Below are 19,818 nucleotides of genomic sequence, written 5' to 3' on the forward strand. Positions count from 1 at the left end.
CATCCCAGTGTTTCTGAAATTAGAATAAAAGAACGAATAACTGTAAAATTAAAAATGGTAGGGTCTCTTCAAATTCAAACTTCTTCACCTTATGGTGGTACCTCCGTTATATCATTCATCTTCTACACAAAATTCGTTAACTATTCTTTTACCTTGAATTTTACCAAATCTCTCTTTAGTTGATTTTACATTGAATTATCAAATAATTTATACAGGGTGGCGCACCTCATTCGCCTCGGTTGATTATACGAAAACGGAAAGAAAATATTTTATGGGTATATGTGGGGAGGGAATGTGCACAATTTAAAATTATTTTGAAATGCACAGGATGTGCCAGAACTAAGATCCATACCAAAGTTATATTTTTTCTTATGGAACACCCTGTATTTTATTTCATTTTTGGATTCTTGGGCCCAAAAAAAGGTATTTATTATAAGGGTTAAATATGTTTAAAATCTTTGGTTTTTGAGATATTTAAAGATATTTAAAAATGCATGCTACAATAGAATATAGTATTAACACCCTGTACATTGCTTTTCAGAATTAATTTTTGTGCTGACTTTTAAGCCAAAGAAATAAATTTTATTGAAAAATTTGATTGCTTTGTTTAATGTATACTGGGGTATCAAAAATTGCTGGTCTATTTTAAATATTTATTATACATAAAAACTTCGTTATTTCAAATACAACACCCTGTATTTTTTTAAATAAATCGAAGCAGATTCAAATGCTCTTTCAAACTATATTAGGGTTTCCTATACCTATCTAGCTCAGATTTTGAATAAAACGCAATTTTTTAAAGTTAGTAACCCATTTCAAAATCGACATTAGTTTATGGACATTATTATTTAGATTTATAACATTTTACTTAAATTTAGCTGCAATAATTTAATAAGTAAGTATTTATTATTTTATCAAGAAAAATGAAGCAGTATCTGCTGGCGGAACGAATGGAGATGTTACTAGTGATTTTATTTTATGAGGAAAATTGCTTCTTGGCTTCAAGGGCTTATGCTCAAAGATATCCAAATAGGAGTCTTCCTGATAAGCGTTCCTTGAAAAAATACTTTTCTATTACCCAGAGCTCTGGTAGTGTGGTTTATAAAAAAACTATTAGGCAGAAACCTGTCGTTGGAAGTAAAGAAAATGAATTTGCCCTAATTGGCTCTTTTATTAAAAATCCATATACCTACAAGTGATCGTAAAATAAATGAAAGAACTTCTTCGTTTTTCTAGATAGAATAATAAATACATATTGTATACTACTGTAGGCAAATTAAATAAAAGTAAACTGCTATAAATTTAAGTAAAGTCCATAAACTAATTTCGATTTTGAAAATAGCTACTAACTGTCACTAGAAACTTGACATCAGCCATCTTGGTTGCCATTTTATTGAAAAATCGATCTTTATTCAAAATCTGAGATAGATAGGTATAGGAAACCCTAATATAGTTTAAAAGAGCATTTGAATCTGCATCGATTTATTTAAAAAAATACAGGGTGTTGTATTTGAAATGACGAAGTTTTTATGTAAAATAAATATTTAAAATAGACCAGTCATTTTCGATACCCCTGTATACATTAAACGAAGCAACCAAATTTTTCAGTAAAGTTTAATTATCTGGCTTAAAAGTCAGCACAAGCATTAATTCTGAGAAAAGCAGTGTACAGAGTGTTAATAGTCTATTCTATTGTAGCATGCATTTTTAAATATCTTTAAATATCTCAAAAACCAAAGATTTTAAACATATTTAACCCTTATAATAAATACCTTTTTTTGGGCCCAAGAATCAAAAAATTAAATAAAATACAGGGTGTTCCATAAGAAAAAGTATAACTTTGGTATGGATCTTAGTTCTGACACACCCTGTACATTTCAAAATAATTTTAAATTGTGCCACATTGCCTCCCCACATATACTCATTAAATATTTTGTTTCTACATCTTTCCGTTTTCGTATAATCAACCGAGGCGAATGAGGGGCGCCACCCTGTATAGATCTGGTTGTGAAACAATGATGGTGCGAAAAATATCCGATATAGATACTGTAGTTCTCTAGACTATAGATGAGCAACAAATCGCAAACTGCGATTCAACCGCAGCGTTTTTAAAATCGCGATCACAACCTGCGATTGACTCTCATAGGAAACTGCGATTTTCGATTTCTTCTATTTGCGAGTTTCAATTTAGGCAACTAATATTACTATAGTTGCAAGTTGCGAGTATGTTGCGAGTTGCGATTTTCGATTTCTTCTATTTGCGAGTTTCAATTTAGGCAACCAATATTACTATAGTTGCGAGTTGCGATTTTGTTGCGAGTTGTGATTTTGCTGCGCTTGTGATTTCGTAAACTAGGACCGTGATAACCTTCTATCTGCGAGTTTGAATTTTTAGAAGTTGCGATTTGCGATTTTGTTGCGAATATAATTTTGTGGTCCGTCGAAGCACTTTATAGTAAACTGCAATTGATTTTTTCTCTGGTTTTATTTATTTATAGAGAAGGTATTTTTTTCTCGGGCTAAGACGTAACCACCGCAAAAACAAGGCCGGACAGCTGTGACATAAAAATCTCGTGACGTCACCAACTGGAGGCTCAACTCTATTTCTCAGCGTTGATAATTACCCAATAAAAGATCAAATTGTGGATCTTTTTTCACTCGCCAGATATATTTCGAAGTTTTAAAATGTCTTTTCCGAGTTTTTAAAAATATAATATATAAAAATAATTTTAATAGAATACGGAAAAAATCATACCAGTCAATAAATTATCTCTCACATTTTATCAATCAAATTTAATAAAGGAATATTTTAAGTTCACAATAGTGTATAATATGAGAAAAAAACAATAAAAAAATAGATATTTTTTATAGTATATATTATGTATTTTATCGATATTTCACGCGCCCTGCTCCGGGGCGACAGCACGGTGTCGCGTGGCGGCGTCTGGCGTAGCGCGTAGCGGAGTGGTAGTGCCGCAGTTGACAGTCATCGATTTATCGGTAAGTGTGCGGACGTGGTAATTTTAATCGATAATAGAAGGGTGAAAAAAGTTATAAATCTGTAAAAAGAGGTGTTCAAACTATAAAGTGATTATAAGTGTGTGCAACTAAATAATAAGATGTGAATATTATATTTAAAGCTATATTTCTTCTGTTTTCTCAAATATATTTATATGCATTTTCTAAAGCTTTTACTTGTCTTTTACCTCACCTCAAACCTTTCATATTTGAAAGTTACATAAACTACACCCTCTACATCGAGTACATGTAATGTAGTTTTTAAGAGTAACATGTAGTTTTCCCAACCCTGATAGTAATACTGATCAAATTATTAGTCATGCTTGTTATTTACTAAATTCTTTAAAATGCGATGAAAAAAATAAAAAATTTCTAGCTTTTATCTATGTTCAATATTAAAGTTATTAACTTGAGTTGAGTAACGGGTTGAGCTTGAAGTAATAAAATATTGTTTTAATATGTAAAATCTGAGGTATGTTTTACTAGAGAACTTGCAAACTGATCCTCTTGAAAGTAGGTTTGGAAAATATAGACAGTTAGCGAGTAGATAGTTAGTCAGTACAGTATTTGTGTTCGACATTTATATATGAAGGCGAAAAGAAACTTAAGATTCAGTCATTAATGTCCCTAAAATTAATTTAACATTTTCAGACAACACTGATATTGAACAAAATTCACTTATAAAAAACCTTACTAAAGGCAGTCTTGGGTTTCTAAAAGATGAAATAACTAATATAGTTTTATTTGAATATATAATTTTTAACAAAGTCTTGCAAAGCCATGAGAAGTTTCTCAAAATTCACAATAAAAAAAATATTTTTATCAAAAAAAATTGGATTACATTAAAAGTAATAACACCATTATTAAAATTTCCGCAATGTACTATTTATAATGCTAAGTTATTGTAAAAATTGTCATAAATTCTATTAGAAATGCACGTCTGAAAAACTACTGTTGTTAAAAAATAATGATAGACTTGGAAAAGGAAATAAAAGAAACTTAGACACACTTACAGCATAAATAAATACAATGACGATGGATAATGTGAGATGGGATATCAATCTGATGTTTTTCAAATTTTATGTTTAATTATTATTTATTAAAAATTCGGTGCAATAAAAGTTTATATCCATTATATACGTATAAAGTGTATCAAATGCAATCAAAGTTTAGGCCTCCAGTTGATGACGTCACGAATAAGCTGGCTAAGATCACAATGTATCGGGTGTTTCTCAAGAGTGGTTAGCCCCTACATTTTTTTATGATAAAAAAAACAAGATTTGGTATGTTAGCATATGACATAAATTAGGATTAATTGACGTATTGAATTCGTTTCGATTACTTCCCGTTTCACCGGAAATGACTACAACTTTTGATTTTTAAGTAGCATCCTCGGTATTTTTTAGTTGGGTTTATATTATATGTCAACTTTTGACATTTTCGCTTTAAAAAATCGTATTTTAAATTTCAATCTAGAGAGGGCTGTACTAAAAACATTAAATTTTGAATCAAGGGGAAAAAGGATTTGTCTATTGTTTTTCGTATGATTAAATATTCCGATTAAAATATGCCCAAATCATATTTTTAATCATATCGCAACTTTTTCAAATGGAACGAGGCGTCTCATTAGCATATTTAGGAAAATAATTTTTCTACGAATAATTTGGTACCACACATTTGACATTTCGATTGAAACTGTCGTTATGAACCGCATGTTAAAATTTCCAGTTAAACCATATGCGAAAATTTCAATAGTTATGATGATATTATGATATGTCATACTATTCCGAGTGTCATTTCCTATCGAATAAAGTACTAAAAATAACGAGGGTGAAATCAAAAGTTATTTAGAAGATATTTACGGTGAAACAGAATTCAATACAAATCAATTGAATACGTCTATCAATCTAGATTTATGTCTAATATTAACGTACCAAATCTCGCTTCTTTATCTGAAAAAATAAAAAAGTTACAGAGGTGATCCTTATAAAAATAGTTCTTTAAGATCTTTTAAGAATTGAATAAAGAATTTGATAACTGAGAACCGTCGAAAGAGTAGGTTTAGGTTTGTGTAGTTGCAGCAATTGCAGCATATTATAAAGTTTTAATACCTATACTGTGTTGCAGATGTTAAAACAACTTAAAAACTAAACAACTGATTTTTATTAACTTTTTTTAACTCTTAAGCTTTGGAAAAAAGACTAAATTGTCTATTGTTTGTCATGTATTGTCTACATACTCAGAAAATTATATAAATGGCACACTATTTAAATATTAAAATCGCAATCGCAGATTACAGTCGCAGCGATTTAAAAATCGCAATCGCAGTTTCAATTGCGATTGGAGAATCGCAGTTTTGCTTATCTCTACTCTAGACACTTCTAATGCACGCTCAACCAGGGACACCCTGTATAAAGTATAGAGACTGTACACATCCTGTATTTCTATTCTCAGTGGTGACTCTATATAAATTATCCTTTCTTATCTAAACCCAATACATTAAAATGCATACAAGCACCATAAAACACACATAAATAACTATCTATAGCAACCAAATACTCCTCATTAATTAGTCACAAATTAGAAATCAAAAATTCTACATTAAATTAGCTGTAAAACGAAAATTATAATATTTCGAAACGACATAATGATATGTATTTGTAAAAGATCAAGCAACATATGGTGATCGAAATTTTAAATCGATTATTCTACTATAGCTATTAGATATTATATGTTTTTCTTTTAATGCTCTGGTTCAAATTTTAGCCTTTAGCCTTAAATAAACTCCCCGGCACAAAATTCCACCACCCTAAAATTTTGAATAAGTTTGATGTTTCATAACTTTTGAATTTTTAATCCGATTTTTATCATTATGGTATTTGTTTGTAGATAAATTTTTTGGCATTGTTTTCTATTATTTTAATGGCTTATATATTTCGATTAGGTGGGTTTATACCGGGGTAAATCAAAACTTCCGTTTTTTGCAATAAATTCAAAACACCCTGTAGAAAAAATGGATATTCCCAACTAGCATTTATAGTGGCAGATACGTAACTACTACTATCAAAGCCACTACAAAGTCGGCGGTGACCATCGGCGGCTACGCGTATATTCGTAGCTGTTAAGTAACTGCGACCAAAATGGGGAAAGATTTTGAGTAGCCGGTTAGTGTTAGCCACCGACATGTGGAACTTTCGTTAAACTGTTGAACTTTATTCGCAGCGACCTCTTCATGCAATTTCAAATTTCATAAAAATAAATGTCATGATGGAAAATAATTATGGAAGCCATTATTATTTTTTCGTTGTTTGTTATTTACCGTGCGATTTTAACGCCTTTTTTAGGTAAATTCCAGAACGCAATCAACTTTACTGAATAAAATAGTGGGTCTATATAACAAAATTTTCGAGCGCCTCTCAAAATATTTCAAATTAATATATTATTTGCAATAGAAACTCATATTTGTAATTAAAAAATAATAATAATTTGCTTGAAACCGGGGTCAAACTTTAAAATATTAGTCCATCGTCAGAAATAACAAAATAACTAAGGAAAAAAGCTTTAATCTAGGTATATTTAGCTTAAAAACGCATAATGTTTGAGACATTTGGCTGTTCGTCTAAAAATTCATGAAAAAAATATGGCTGTTTAATCCGAAAAATACTTTATAGTTCCATATGCTTCTACAAAGTATCGGGAACAATAACATAATAGGGCAACCCTACCCGTTTGGACCTTTAAAATCTTCGGATTGATAAAGTGACAATTGTATCTATCCAAAGGCGACCTTATAGAAACAATAACTTTTTTGAAACTACATGGTCAACGATTCTTTGGAACCATAAAGTGATTTTTCCAAGAAAGTTCTCTGCGCCACCAAATTGCCACTTAATTGGAGCGTTGCTACACCGATCGCGCTGGTGGCGACTATACATTCCATTGGTGCCACTATAATGTTTCGCCTTGTCCTTTGAAGTTATTTTTTACTTATTGTACATTTTCTATTATTAGTGTTTCTATATTATTCAGAGATACATGAGGTATAGAGTATCTTATGGCTCACTCTTTTAGCTCTTGTTTTATATTGTTGTTTCTCAAATTAGTTCTCCTCTGAGATTCAGTTTCAGATGAACTAACACTACACTCATCTACAGAAACAGCTTCAAAAATGTCTCAGTCACTACCATATTTATGATGTTCATCAGTAGGATTATAGAAAGATGTAGTTTTTGTTTCTGATGTTGATGCATCGGCTCGCAGTGATTCCTTTTGTTTAATTCTTCGGTAGAAAGTACTAGAATATCTAAATTTCTTTTTATTCACCTTAGGGATTTTACAAAATTTTAATAAAGCATAAAAGCAAGTAAAAGAAAACACTAAAACAGAGCAGCACACGATGCAATCTGAGGCAATTACATTTATTAGGGTATATTAAGTTACGGTCACTATAAAGTAGCCGTTTTTGACCCCCGTGACATTTTAGTGGCAATGGATGAGCGACGGCTACTTTATAGTGACCTAGGAAGGTAGCAGTAACCATTTTGCTACTTTCAATGCTACTATAAATTAGAAGTAACTAGGTGTCGTGGCCGCGACTACCCCGTAACTGTTACTATAAAGTAACAAAAACTTAATGGAGGCATTATGGTAGCACTTGTTGGTAACCCCTACTTTGAAAAGTTACTATAAAGTTTTTGGTCTTTTATTGTCTCATATTCGAAGATTCGGGTAGTAAGCAGCTACTTCTTTAAATTACATGTTTGCGACTTGCCATCGGGGTGTTTATTTTCCACTTTTATTAACTGACTAACCGGGTCACTCTCGAAATATACTTCAAAGTGACTATTCCTTATAGAGTAACATTTTAAGTGGCAGAGTGGGCCTAGGAACTATACTTTACGGGCAGTGACATTTTAAAAAGGACTGGGAACTATATTTGCTAGTTGGGTTGGCATTTTGGATAAAAAAAAAACACTTCCCGGTAATCTTAGATGTATTTCTAACATTTCATTTTTTGTATTATTCTATTATCTCTATTACAGTCAAGACTGTAGTAATTACAACACAATTGCTCTGATTCTTCCATGCCAGTAAAATATTCATAACCATCATCAACGAGCGTCTTAAGCCGTTTCTCCTCCCGCAGATATCAGATGAACAAACAGGCTTTATCCCCGGAAGAGGCACTAGAGAACAGATCCTAAATCTTCGACAGATCTTTGACAGATCTAAGAACAGTCAACTCATATGGTACGGGCATGTCCAAAGAATGGCAGAAATAAGAATCCCAAAGCAAATTATAAACTGGAAACCTGCAGGAAGAAGAAAACCGGGTAGACCGAGAAGAAGTTGGCAGGAAGGGATTGACACGTTTATGAGGAAAGATCTCTCGAAGACGGTGCATGGAGAGACAGACAGGCATGGAGAGATGGCATCGGAAGACGTATAACGTTTTAAACATTTGGTTTCTGTTTCTCCTCTGCGACACGAGACGCGCCGGGTACTTTAAGCTGCGTATAAATATGTCGAGACGAGTGCGAGAGACACCCGAGACGAGTCAACCTCAAGCGGATTTGCGGTTGACTCGTCATATTTGGACGGGGTCTGAGCTTCGAGCCGAGCCTATGCCCAGTCGGACGGCGTTGTCTCCGTTTTTTTCCGGAGCCTTTGGCGAACCATCAAAAGGATTGGGGCGTCTATTTAACCAGTGGCGTATACACTGCGGCTCCGCAGAACAAGTGCCTCGAGTCTCAAGGGGCTCGGATTCCACATCCCATTTTTATATAAAAATAAATATTCTTTCCTTTATTTGTAATAATGTTAATAATGCATCCTAACTAGAAAGGTGCAATTTTGTCTTCTCTAAAATAGTATAGGTAAGTTAGCCAAAGTAGGTAAATCTCATATACAAAGATTTATTAGTGATTTCTTTTATAAAAACATGAAAATTTTATGAAAAATGAATAAACGTAATGAACTTTTCGTCGAGTTATTAACGGCTCAAACGTAAATTATGCGCTATTTCTGCTGAACGGAATTAAAGATGTAAAACAAGATTCTTTACATATAGGATACATAGAAGATAAGAGAGGCAAATCGAGTGTGTTGAAAAAGGTGGCCATGCTATCAGAAGTTCCTTACGGTACTCTCGTAAATAAAGGGAATCGACAAAGAAAGGAACGATCCGATATAGAAAAATCCAAATCTGTTCCAAATATGTTCTTCTGTTTCTTCTTCTAACGAACTAAATCTGCATGCGGACGTACTTGCAACAGCTTTGAGTACTTGTTAAGCTTGCATTTTGGCTTGAACTTTTAGTATACTCACTACAATTTTGACTATTTTCCTATGTTTGCTTATCCGATCTGCCCTAAATTTTAGCGTGTGTTCGATATGAATCCGTCCTGACCATTTGTTTCACCATATTATGTTATTCGAATATTTTTCTCGCGATAATTTTGAATATTAATATATTTTAACATATTTTTATACAGGGTGTCCGAATATTCCGTGAACATAGAACTACTACGTATTTTTGGAATCAAAATAAGTTCATGGGACACAATTTACCTCTAAACAAAAGTACTTCGTTTGTCCGTTAAAAGGCATCAAAGTTAAAAAAAATAAACATATTTTTTCAGGTATTTTAAGAACCGTTATTCTGATTTTAATGAAATTTTGGGTGTCGATGTTTTGGTAAGTGCTTTAATATTTGACTTTCACAAAAATCAAGAAAGGTAAAGGAAGGGTAAAAACTACCCCCATAAACTACCCCCTTCATAAATTTTGGTATAAATATTTTCCAACTCACCGAACGACCGATCTTTTTTTCGAAAAATGGTCCTTCTAATATTTACTTCATTTTTTGACTCAAAAAACGCCATCGCGCATACTTTTGAGGAAAAAAAAAATTTTTCAGACTTCCAAAAAATCCTTTTTGTCACATAAGGCTATGGATGCGCATAAAATCTATTATGCTCTAATATCCTAGTTGGCGAAAATATGGAATTTTATATTACTATCACAAATTATAGCACATAAACAATAAGCATCATAAAAAGCTTAAAAAAATATAAATTTTAAATAAATAAACGTTCGGGTTTATTTTTTATTGATGCCCTCTAACGGACAAACTTTTGTATGAAAGTAAATTATTTGCAATTAACTTATTTTTATTCAAAAAATACGTAGTTCTTCTATGCCCACGGAATATTGGAACTCCCTTCATATTTTGAAGGTCTGCTTTGGAACAACAGCAAAAGATAGTCACACAAAATCTCATTCAAATCGAAATAACGGTTCTTAAAATATCTTAAAAAATGTGTTTCTTTTTTTAAAGTTGTTAGCGGACAAACAAAGCACTTTTGTGGAGAGGTAAATTGTATCCAATGAACTTATTTAGATTCCTAAAATACGTAGTAGCTCTATCTACTGAATATTGACACCCTGTATATTTTTTAAAATAGTTTTTGCAAAATTTTTACATATTATTACTTTGACGAGCGCATATTATCTGTAGTATACAGTTTTTTAATATTATTAACCAAAATCCATTTAATATTCAAAATATTTAAATATTTTTTTACGTCTGGTCGTAAATATGGCACGAGTTATTCGAATTAGTCTATAAAGGCGTAGAATAATTTTAAATATTTTCGGGTTTCCGATACGTGTTTTATCTTTTCAAATTTATTATTGATATTTGTAGCTCGTCCAGGTCATTAATAAAGGCAGAAAAATTTCCTCATTTTGATTCATAAAAATTCAAAAACATCGGTCCGTTATATTATCCTAGTAAAAATGTCGAGTGGCACATAAATTTGAACTAATTTTCCAAATTCAAATTCAAATTTTGTTTTCAAATTCAAATATGCAATGATTTATAGTAATCGAATGTATATTATGACGGAACACAATAAAATGCTTTTTAGACAACCCATTTATTAAAGAAAATATATTTCTTTGTTTTTCAAACGTCACAAAATTATTAATTTTTGCGACGTAATTGACAATATAAAAAAGTCATTTTAACGCCTAGGCATAAAAGTGAAGCACTTTTACGCCTAAGCATAAAAATACGAAAAAATATTATAAAACTGACATTAAGTGTCAAATTCAACGAGGGTAACCATAGTTTCTCGATATATATATAATTACATACAAGGTATGACTTTTAAATCTTTTTAAACAAATTTTTGGCGTTTGAAAAAAAAATCTCTTTTCGCTAACGCTCATCCGTCAAACGTAAAGCCTCGCCATAAAAAGGGTCATTTTTACTCCTAGAATTTTAGAATGAGTGGGAGGGGAGTTAATCACTGCGATCTTACAGATCTACTGTGCTCCCCTTTCTTGAGTTATAACTCATCATACAGTCCCAGGGCTTTGACAAAAGCCAGTATCTGGGACGGTTTTATAGAGGGTAGTTCTCCATCTCCAATATCAGTCGTACCAAAGTTCATGGCACTAATGGTTGTGAGGTGTACTCAGTGATGAGGTGTACTGGTGTTTCCCCATTTTCCCCACAGTATCTGCATTCGCCGTTTCTTCTTAGTTTCAATCTACTGAGGTGTTCATTGAGGAGACAGTGTCCTGTTAAAAACCCCGTGACAATCCGAAGATTGTTCTTACTTAAATCCAGGAAAATCTTTGATTTTTCCTGATCGTAAGCCCTCAGAAACTTCTTCGAGTGTCTTAGACCGTTGCAATATTCCCATTCCAGGTTGCGGATGGAGTCTTCCAAGTTCTTGAGTTCCGCCTTGAATTGGTTACCACTTGGAAAACAAAACGGTTCTAGTCCAGTTAGTGGAGTGTTCGTTCCTTTTCTAGCTAGATCATTTGGTTTTTCATTGCCTTCTATCTTGGTGAGCAGGCACCCAGAGTAGAAGGACTTTGTTTTCTTTGCCTAATTTATTCTGCTGCTGTTGGATAATTTCTCATGGCTCCTGTGATGCAAACGCATGCTAGTCTTTGGACTTTGCACAGGTTTAGCCTTGCCGTCCGTTGCTCTAGTTTTGTGTACCAGGCAACTGTTCCATAATTAATCATGGGTCTTACTATCATGGTATAGATTGTCGCATTGGCATATCTACCAATGACAATGTGAAGTGGTGTTAAATCTAGAATGACCTCCATTGCTGCTGTTGGATAATTTCTCATGGCTCCTGTGATGCAAACGCATGCTAGTCTCTGGACTTTGCACAGGTTTAGCCTTGCCGTCCGTTGCTCTAGTTTTGTGTACCAGGCAACTGCTCCATAATTAATCATGGGTCTTACTATCATGGTATAGATCCAGCGCAAAATGTTAGGAGCAGCCCCATATATTTCCAGCCAGTCTTTTGCATATCATGAGAGCCTTTGTGGCTTTGCTGGTCGTGTTCTTAATATGCATGTTCCACAGGAGTTTACTGTCCAGGGTTATTCCCAGATATTTAACTTCCTGTGATGGCAGTATTTCCTTTCCATCTGGATTCTTTTCAAGTTTTTCAGACTTCGCTTTCTGGTGAATGGCACTATCGCGATTTTGTCTGAGTTGATACTCAGCCCGACAGTCCTGCACCATCTCTCAGGAGGACTTACGTATCGTAAGTCCTCTTTGGATAATATCACAGAGGGTGCCTTCATGTTTCCCCCGAGCGATCACGACTATGTCATCTGCATACCCAATGCAGTGTATTCCCGCTAGAGTTAATTCGTCTAATAGTTCATCCACTACCAAGCTCTACAGCAAAGGGGAGGTTACTCCATCTTGTGGAGTTCCTTGCCTTGTTTTAACAGCTACAATTTTGGTACCCGTCTGAGCCTCAACTGAACAGCTGAGGCTGAGAATTCGCCCAGGATTGGCTACATCCGCAGCTGTGCTAGACGAAGCCCACAATCCTGGGCGACTTTAGTTCTAAGCTGTAAATTGGGGTCTTGGGCTCCCGTTTGCTCCTTTTGTTTTCATCATCTTTTTTTTATCTACTAGGTTACAGACGGTACCTCGTGCATCGTTTGCTTCCTGGTTTATATTTTTTAGGATCGTTGTCATTGCTTGCTGATTTCTTACTGTACTGATGATGCTGGAAGGCAGTTACACTAGTGTACACTGATGTAGGTGTGGTTATTGTGTGTGAGTGTGAATGTCTACAACAGTGTACATTGGTGTATACGGTTACGAGTTTCTTGAGGGCTTGCCGATTAAATGTTTTCCTTCTGTTTTTAAAAGATAATGTTTAGTGAAAGTATTTTTTTATTTATAAACATTTATTTAATTCTGTTTTTAGTATTTGTTCTTATAGCGGCAACATAGATACATTATCTGTAAAAATTTCAACTGTCTCAGCTATAATGGTTCCTAAGATAGACCTTTGTGACAGACAGACGGACCGACGGACAGTGAATGAAATCTTAGTAATAGGGTTCCCGTTTTTACCCTTTGGGTACGGAACCCTAAAAATAAAAGTTTTTTTTGTAAAACACCACTGCGTCTAATCCAGGCGGAAACTAGCTTGTCAGTAATTTTTTACTTGTAAAACAAATTTGTCTAACCAAATTTTGTGTCCGGAAAGTTTGTTTTACGAGTAAAAAGCAACTCACAAGCTAGTTTGCGTTTGTAACAGGTAGATTACTGTTTCAATGCCCTTCTTTCAAGGAATCATGGCATATTCAGATCTGTAACGTAAAAACCGAATTGGACTTTACTGAGTTAATATATACCTGATATATATACTGATGAATGCATGAACAACTGCGCGTCATCTTAGTATCAACAACAGGCGAGATGTCATCATCATCGTGTACATTTGAGCGTGAATGTCCTTTACATTCTTCCTTATTACTGAGTGCGCCGAGACGACGGCGACGACCGTTCGTGCCATGAACTTTGGTACGGCTGATGTCGAGGATGGAGAGCTGGCCTCTGTGAAGCCGTCTCAAATACTGGCTCTTGTTAACGCCCTAAGACTGTATGATGAGTTATAACTAGTTATAACTCAAGAAAGGGGAACACACAATAGACCTGTAAGGTCGCGGTGATTTAGATCGAGGCACGTCGACGGCCTTGAAGCTCGGCTAAAAATGCACAGTTGCCAGATTCAAACAGACTTTAACTGGCATCCCATTCTTTTTCTGGTGTATAATAATTCCTTTCTATTCTTCGTTTCTTGTCAGATACACTTATATTAATTATTCGTTTGGCTTTTAAAATAGTTTTAATTTTAAGTATATTATTAGAAAACATATGCTCTCAAAATACATTTTTAATATATCTACACTACTTTATTATGTTAACTAAGAAAATAACTTTAACTACCTTTAAAATTAATAATATACAGGGCGATTGATAGTGATATTTATTAATGCTGAAACGTTAGTAATGAAATATACGTTTAATAATAATGGAAACGATTTATTAAAATGCAGTACAAAAAATGTTAATTGACTAAAAAATACTATAATAACAATTTTTTTCTGTTTGCCACGTTATTTATATAGACCTAGGTAGATTTTAAAAAGTGACACAGGTACAATTAATAATATATTACTTAAGCATAAAAGTTGCTGTCACCGACATCGTACAATAAATTAAAATTCATAAAATAAATTAAAATTATTAATTAAACAAATCTTTATAAAGAAACGCAAGTATATCAAATTTGGGCCCAATCGAACGCCAGGAAATGGTATCGTAATATGGTACTACATTATGGTACCCCTTGATATGCTTCATGCTTCCATAATATTGCAATGTCATCAAAAATACGCAAGTATAATCAAATATAAGCCCAATCGAACGTCAGGAAGTGGTCGTAATATGGTACTATATTAAGGTACCACTTTATATATGCATCATAGTAGATGCATTATAGTACCATCATATTACAATGTCACCGAAGATACTTACTATACCAAGTTAAGCCCAATCGAACGCCAGCAAATGGTATCGTATATGGTACTATTATGGTACCTCTTGATAAGCTTCATGGTACCATAATATTGCAATGTCATCAAAAATATGCAAGTATATATCAAATATGAGCCCAAATGAACGTCAGGAAGTGGTATCATAATATGGTACTATAGAAGATACCAATTTATTTGCTCCATGGTGCCATCATATTACGATGTTACCGAAATTACGTAGTATACAAAGTTTAAGCTCAATCAAACGCCAGGAAATGGTATCGTAATATGGTACTACATTATGGTACCCCTTGATATGCTTCATGGTACCATAATATTGTAATGTCATCAAAAATACGCAAGTATAATCAAATATGAGCCCAATCGAACGTCAGGGAGTGGTATCGTAATATGGTACTATATTAAGGTACCACTTTATATGCATCATAGTACCATCATATTACAATGTCATCGAAGATACTTACTATACCAAGTATAAGTCCAATCGCACGCCAGGAAATGGTATCGTATATGGTACCTCTATCGTATATGGTACTATTATGTACTATTATGGTACCTCTTGATACGCTTCATGGTACCATAATATTACAATATCTCTGAAGATACGTAATATACCAAGTTTAAGCCCAATCGAACGCCATGTATCGTAATAAGGTACAATATTACGGTATCACTTGATATGCTTCATGGTACCATAATATTGCAATGTCATGAAAAATATGCAAGTATGTATCAAATACCGATTTTCATTTCACAGCCATCGCTAACGCCGTTTTTTCCCGATCATACGGTATGAACACAATCGAACGTCAGGAAGTGGTGTCATAATAGTAGGACAATAATTATTATATTGTCGCCGAATTACAATCAAAATTCAGGATTGAGTTAGAATCAAACGTCAGGAAGTGATTTTAAATGAGCTCGTAAGATTTAACTCCAACTAACATGGCGAGTAAAAATACTTAAACGTTTGAAAAAAGAGCTCTAATCTATTTTAATATGTTTAAATGATGTAGCAAATTTGAAACTAGGCTTTATCAGGAAATATTACAATATAAATTACACAATGGCAATACTGCATAAAATTCTTTTAAATTTCGTTTGTAGAAAACTGTTTTCTTTTAAATTTATCGCCCTCTGTTATGTAGTAGTAGAACTACCGCATCAAAATATCTGATTTGGAGACAGGCTTTTAAAGCCTGTCTCCTTTTGAGACCTACGATTTTATACATGTAACGAGGCTTCTGTTGCGTAGCTAGATATTCTGTGGTGCCATGAACTTTGGTACGGCTGATGTCGAGGATGGAGAGCTGGCCTCTGTGAAGCCGTCTCAAATACTGGCTCTTGTTAACGCCCTAAGACTGTATGATGAGTTATAACTAGTTATAACTCAAGAAAGGGGAACACACAATAGACCTGTAAGGTCGCGGTGATTTACTCCCCTCCTAAACATTCTACATTCTAGTCCTCAAGATTTGGACTGTGAGGTATGGCCTGCAGACCATACCATTACAGCGATAGATAAACAATCACAAATTAGACTTATTTAGTATGTGAGTAGTCTCTGCTTGCGGTTTCAGAATTCTATGTTACGTGGTTTTTAATCAGAATTTAAACCCCCTAAGAAACATAAACTAGAGTCGCCACTTAACCCAGACCGTATACTGCCCGTTCCGTACACAAAGCCTACCAAAACTGGAAATATTATTTGAAATAAAACCGTCTCCGGGACCGGGCGAAAACATATCGCTCGCCGCGAACAGACCAAAAAGAAGAAGAGATGGAAGATGTGGACCGTATGGTAGTGCACGAATTAGCATACGAATTGTCCCATTAGTACGGTAAAAATATTCGAAGCGATTTCAGGTGAAGAGTTATACCATCGGGCCCGAAAGGTCACCGTATGATGATAAAACCATAAAATAAATGCGTTTACGATCGGTAATACGACGTGTGGAAGAGGCTTTAGACCTCGCTCTCGTATGGTACTTGAATGAGCTTTAGCGTAAGTTTATTATCGATAGAGATTTTAGGTTTTCACACAATAGTGACGTTCAGGATATTCAATTTTAATGCACAAATTAGGTTTTAGATCTTTAGACAATGACTAAAGAATACAAGGACACCAATAACACCCAAGCCCAAATTTAGAGATGAGCAACAAATCGCAAACTGCGATTCAATCGCAGCGATTTTAAATTCGCACTCGCAACTGATTGGCTCTAATAGGAAACGGCGACTGCGATTTCTTCTATTGGCGAATTTCAATTAAGCCAACCAATATTATTATAGTGGCGATTTGCGATTTTGCTGCGATTTGCGGGTTCCAATTTATACAACCAATATTACTATAGTTGAGAGTTGCAATTTGCGATTTTGCTGCTATTGTGATTTTGTAAACTAGGAAAGTGATAACATTTTATCTGCGAGCTGGGATTTGGCGATTTTGTTGCGAATGTAATTTCGTGTTCCATTGAAACATTTTATAGTAAACTGCGATTGATTTTTTCCTCTGATTTTACTTAGGGGAATTTCGCTTAAAATGGCATATGCGGGTAAAATGACATACTGCCCAAATTCAAATTTCCCGCGATGTTGTTCTATCTCTGGTGTTGTTCTATCTCTACTACTTCCTCACATGTGCGTCACGTGACACACTTAATACGGGATGTCAATCAGTTGGCTTGTAGCTTTTAGACGAGTATATGTTTTTTGAGTCTGAAGCAGTTTTTTAGTACCTACGAGTTTCGTTTTTCGTATTTTCAAGTTAATCGTAATTTTTTTGGAAGTTATTATTACAAGGCAGGTAAGTTCCATCCGTTATCTTGAATTTCCAATGCTAAAGAATCTAATAATTATATTTTGTGAAAAGTTAGAACAATTAAATGCTGCCAATGTATTTATGGGTAATATCACATAGGGCTTATCAGTTTAAAATGATATAGTATGTCATTTTAAGCTTAATTTTATTTTATTTCCAGAGATGGTGGGAAACTACTCACGAAAGTCAGATAGACAGCAGTGGAGTCAAAATGACATGAAAGAAGCGATTCAGTCCATCGAACGAGGGGAAATGGGTTGGTTAGCTGCGGCCAAAAGATTTAATGTCCCTCAAGCCACTTTGAGACGTAGGTGCCCGAATGTAAATAAACGCATTAAGGGATCAGATAAAGGTCTTGGAAGATGGGGCACTACTTTTCCGCCTGAAAAGAAAAGAGAATTAGTGAATTACATAAAAAAGTCGAAGAACAATTTTATGGTTTAACAACTACTGAACTCCATCATTTAGCTTATGAATTTGCAGAGCAGAATCATTTACCACACCGTTTCAATAAAGAGAATAAAATGGCTGGATGGGATTGGCTTTATGGGTTGCGGAAGAGAAATTCTGACATATCGCTTAGACAGCCGGAAGCTACGTCAGTAGCCCGAGCCTCAGCGTTTAACAGAGTTAAAGTAAAAAAGTTCTTCGACATTTTAGAAAATATAATAAGGAATAATGAAATTCCACCAGAAAGGATATATAATATAGATGAGTCAGGACTATCAACGGTACAAAGACCATCTAAAATTTTTGCCACGAAAGGACGGAAACAGGTTGGAACAATCACCAGTGCTGAGCGTGGTGCTCATACAACTGTTGTGTGTTGTATGAACACAATAGGCTCATTCGTTTCCCCCGCAATAATATTTGCAAGAAAAAATTCAAAGCCAGATTTGACGGATGATGTACCCATCCGGACTCTTCAACTATATCAAGAATGCGGCTGGATGACTGGAATTTTATTTGAAAAATGGTTATCGCACTTCGTAAAATATTCCAATGCATCCGTAGATAGAAAAGTTCTGCTAATCCTTGATGGTCATTCTAGCCATAAATATCTACCAGCTCTAGAATATGCGAAGAGACATGGTGTTGTTTTGCTATGCACACTACCTCACTGTACTCACCGTATCCAGCCTTTAGACGTAAGTTTTTTTGGTCCTTTATCAAACTACTATAATCAAGCAATTACCAAATGTATGAAGGCAAATCCGGCCAGAACAGTGACGGCGTTTCAAGTTGGTCAACTATTTTCGGAAGCCTATGAAAAAGCGGCTGTTATGGGCAATGCAGTTAGTGGCTTTAAAACCACCGGCATTTACCCTCCAAATCCAGACATTTTTCGGGAATGGATGTTTTCTCCTTCTGATATTACGAACCTGGTCTTAGAAGAACCATCAGATTAAACTGATCTCACTGAACCTGGATGTGCAGGTTTGCAAAATCAAATTGAAAAGCATCCATTAGAAATGGATACTTTTCAACAATCGACAAACTCAGAACAAGAAACAGAATACCAGATAGTAAGGCTAGAAGAGATAAAGCCCACTCCAAAAGCCGCGGAAATAAGAAACAAAAGAAAGAGAAGAAATCAAGGTCAGTTGGTTTTAACTTCAACACCAAATTTAGATGAATTAAAAGAGAAGGCAGAAAAACAAAAAATACGGACGAAAAAATTTAGGTCTAAGAGACAAAAAGTGTCGCTCGATATAATAAATCGTTTTCAAGACACAGAAAATGAAGAAAATCACGATCCTTTTTCGATGGGGTTGCTTGCATCTACTGCAATGACCTTTATTCGCGATCCAAACCTATGGAAATGTGGGTAAAATGCCAGTCATGCATGAAATGGTCTCACATTGAATGCTCCGGAATAGATCCAAAAGCTAAGATGTTTACTTGTGATATATGTGTTTGATCTTCAACATTGTAGTCGATGTATGTGATAAAATTGAGTTTATTTTTGCAGTGTTTACTCCTATGTCATTTTATCCGAGTATATGTGTCTAAAATGACATAGAGTATATTAGGTTAAGATTAATAATTTAAATATGTTTGTATTTGTTTAAGTCAGT

General features: G+C 34.3%; 1 protein-coding gene across 1 annotated transcript; it reads left to right on the plus strand.

The window, feature by feature from the left end:
• The first annotated feature begins 18,264 nt into the window (after nucleotides 1-18,264).
• LOC115885928 (jerky protein homolog-like) lies at nucleotides 18,265-19,149 on the plus strand. Its single transcript, XM_030904956.1, has one exon. The coding sequence runs from the start codon at nucleotides 18,265-18,267 to the stop codon at nucleotides 19,147-19,149; it is 885 nt and encodes a 294-aa protein (XP_030760816.1).
• The last annotated feature ends 669 nt before the right edge of the window (nucleotides 19,150-19,818 follow it).

The sequence above is a fragment of the Sitophilus oryzae genome, unplaced genomic scaffold (assembly GCF_002938485.1).
Source record: "Sitophilus oryzae breed Bouriz unplaced genomic scaffold, Soryzae_2.0 scaffold_465_pilon_pilon, whole genome shotgun sequence".
Classification (NCBI taxonomy): domain Eukaryota; kingdom Metazoa; phylum Arthropoda; class Insecta; order Coleoptera; family Curculionidae; genus Sitophilus; species Sitophilus oryzae.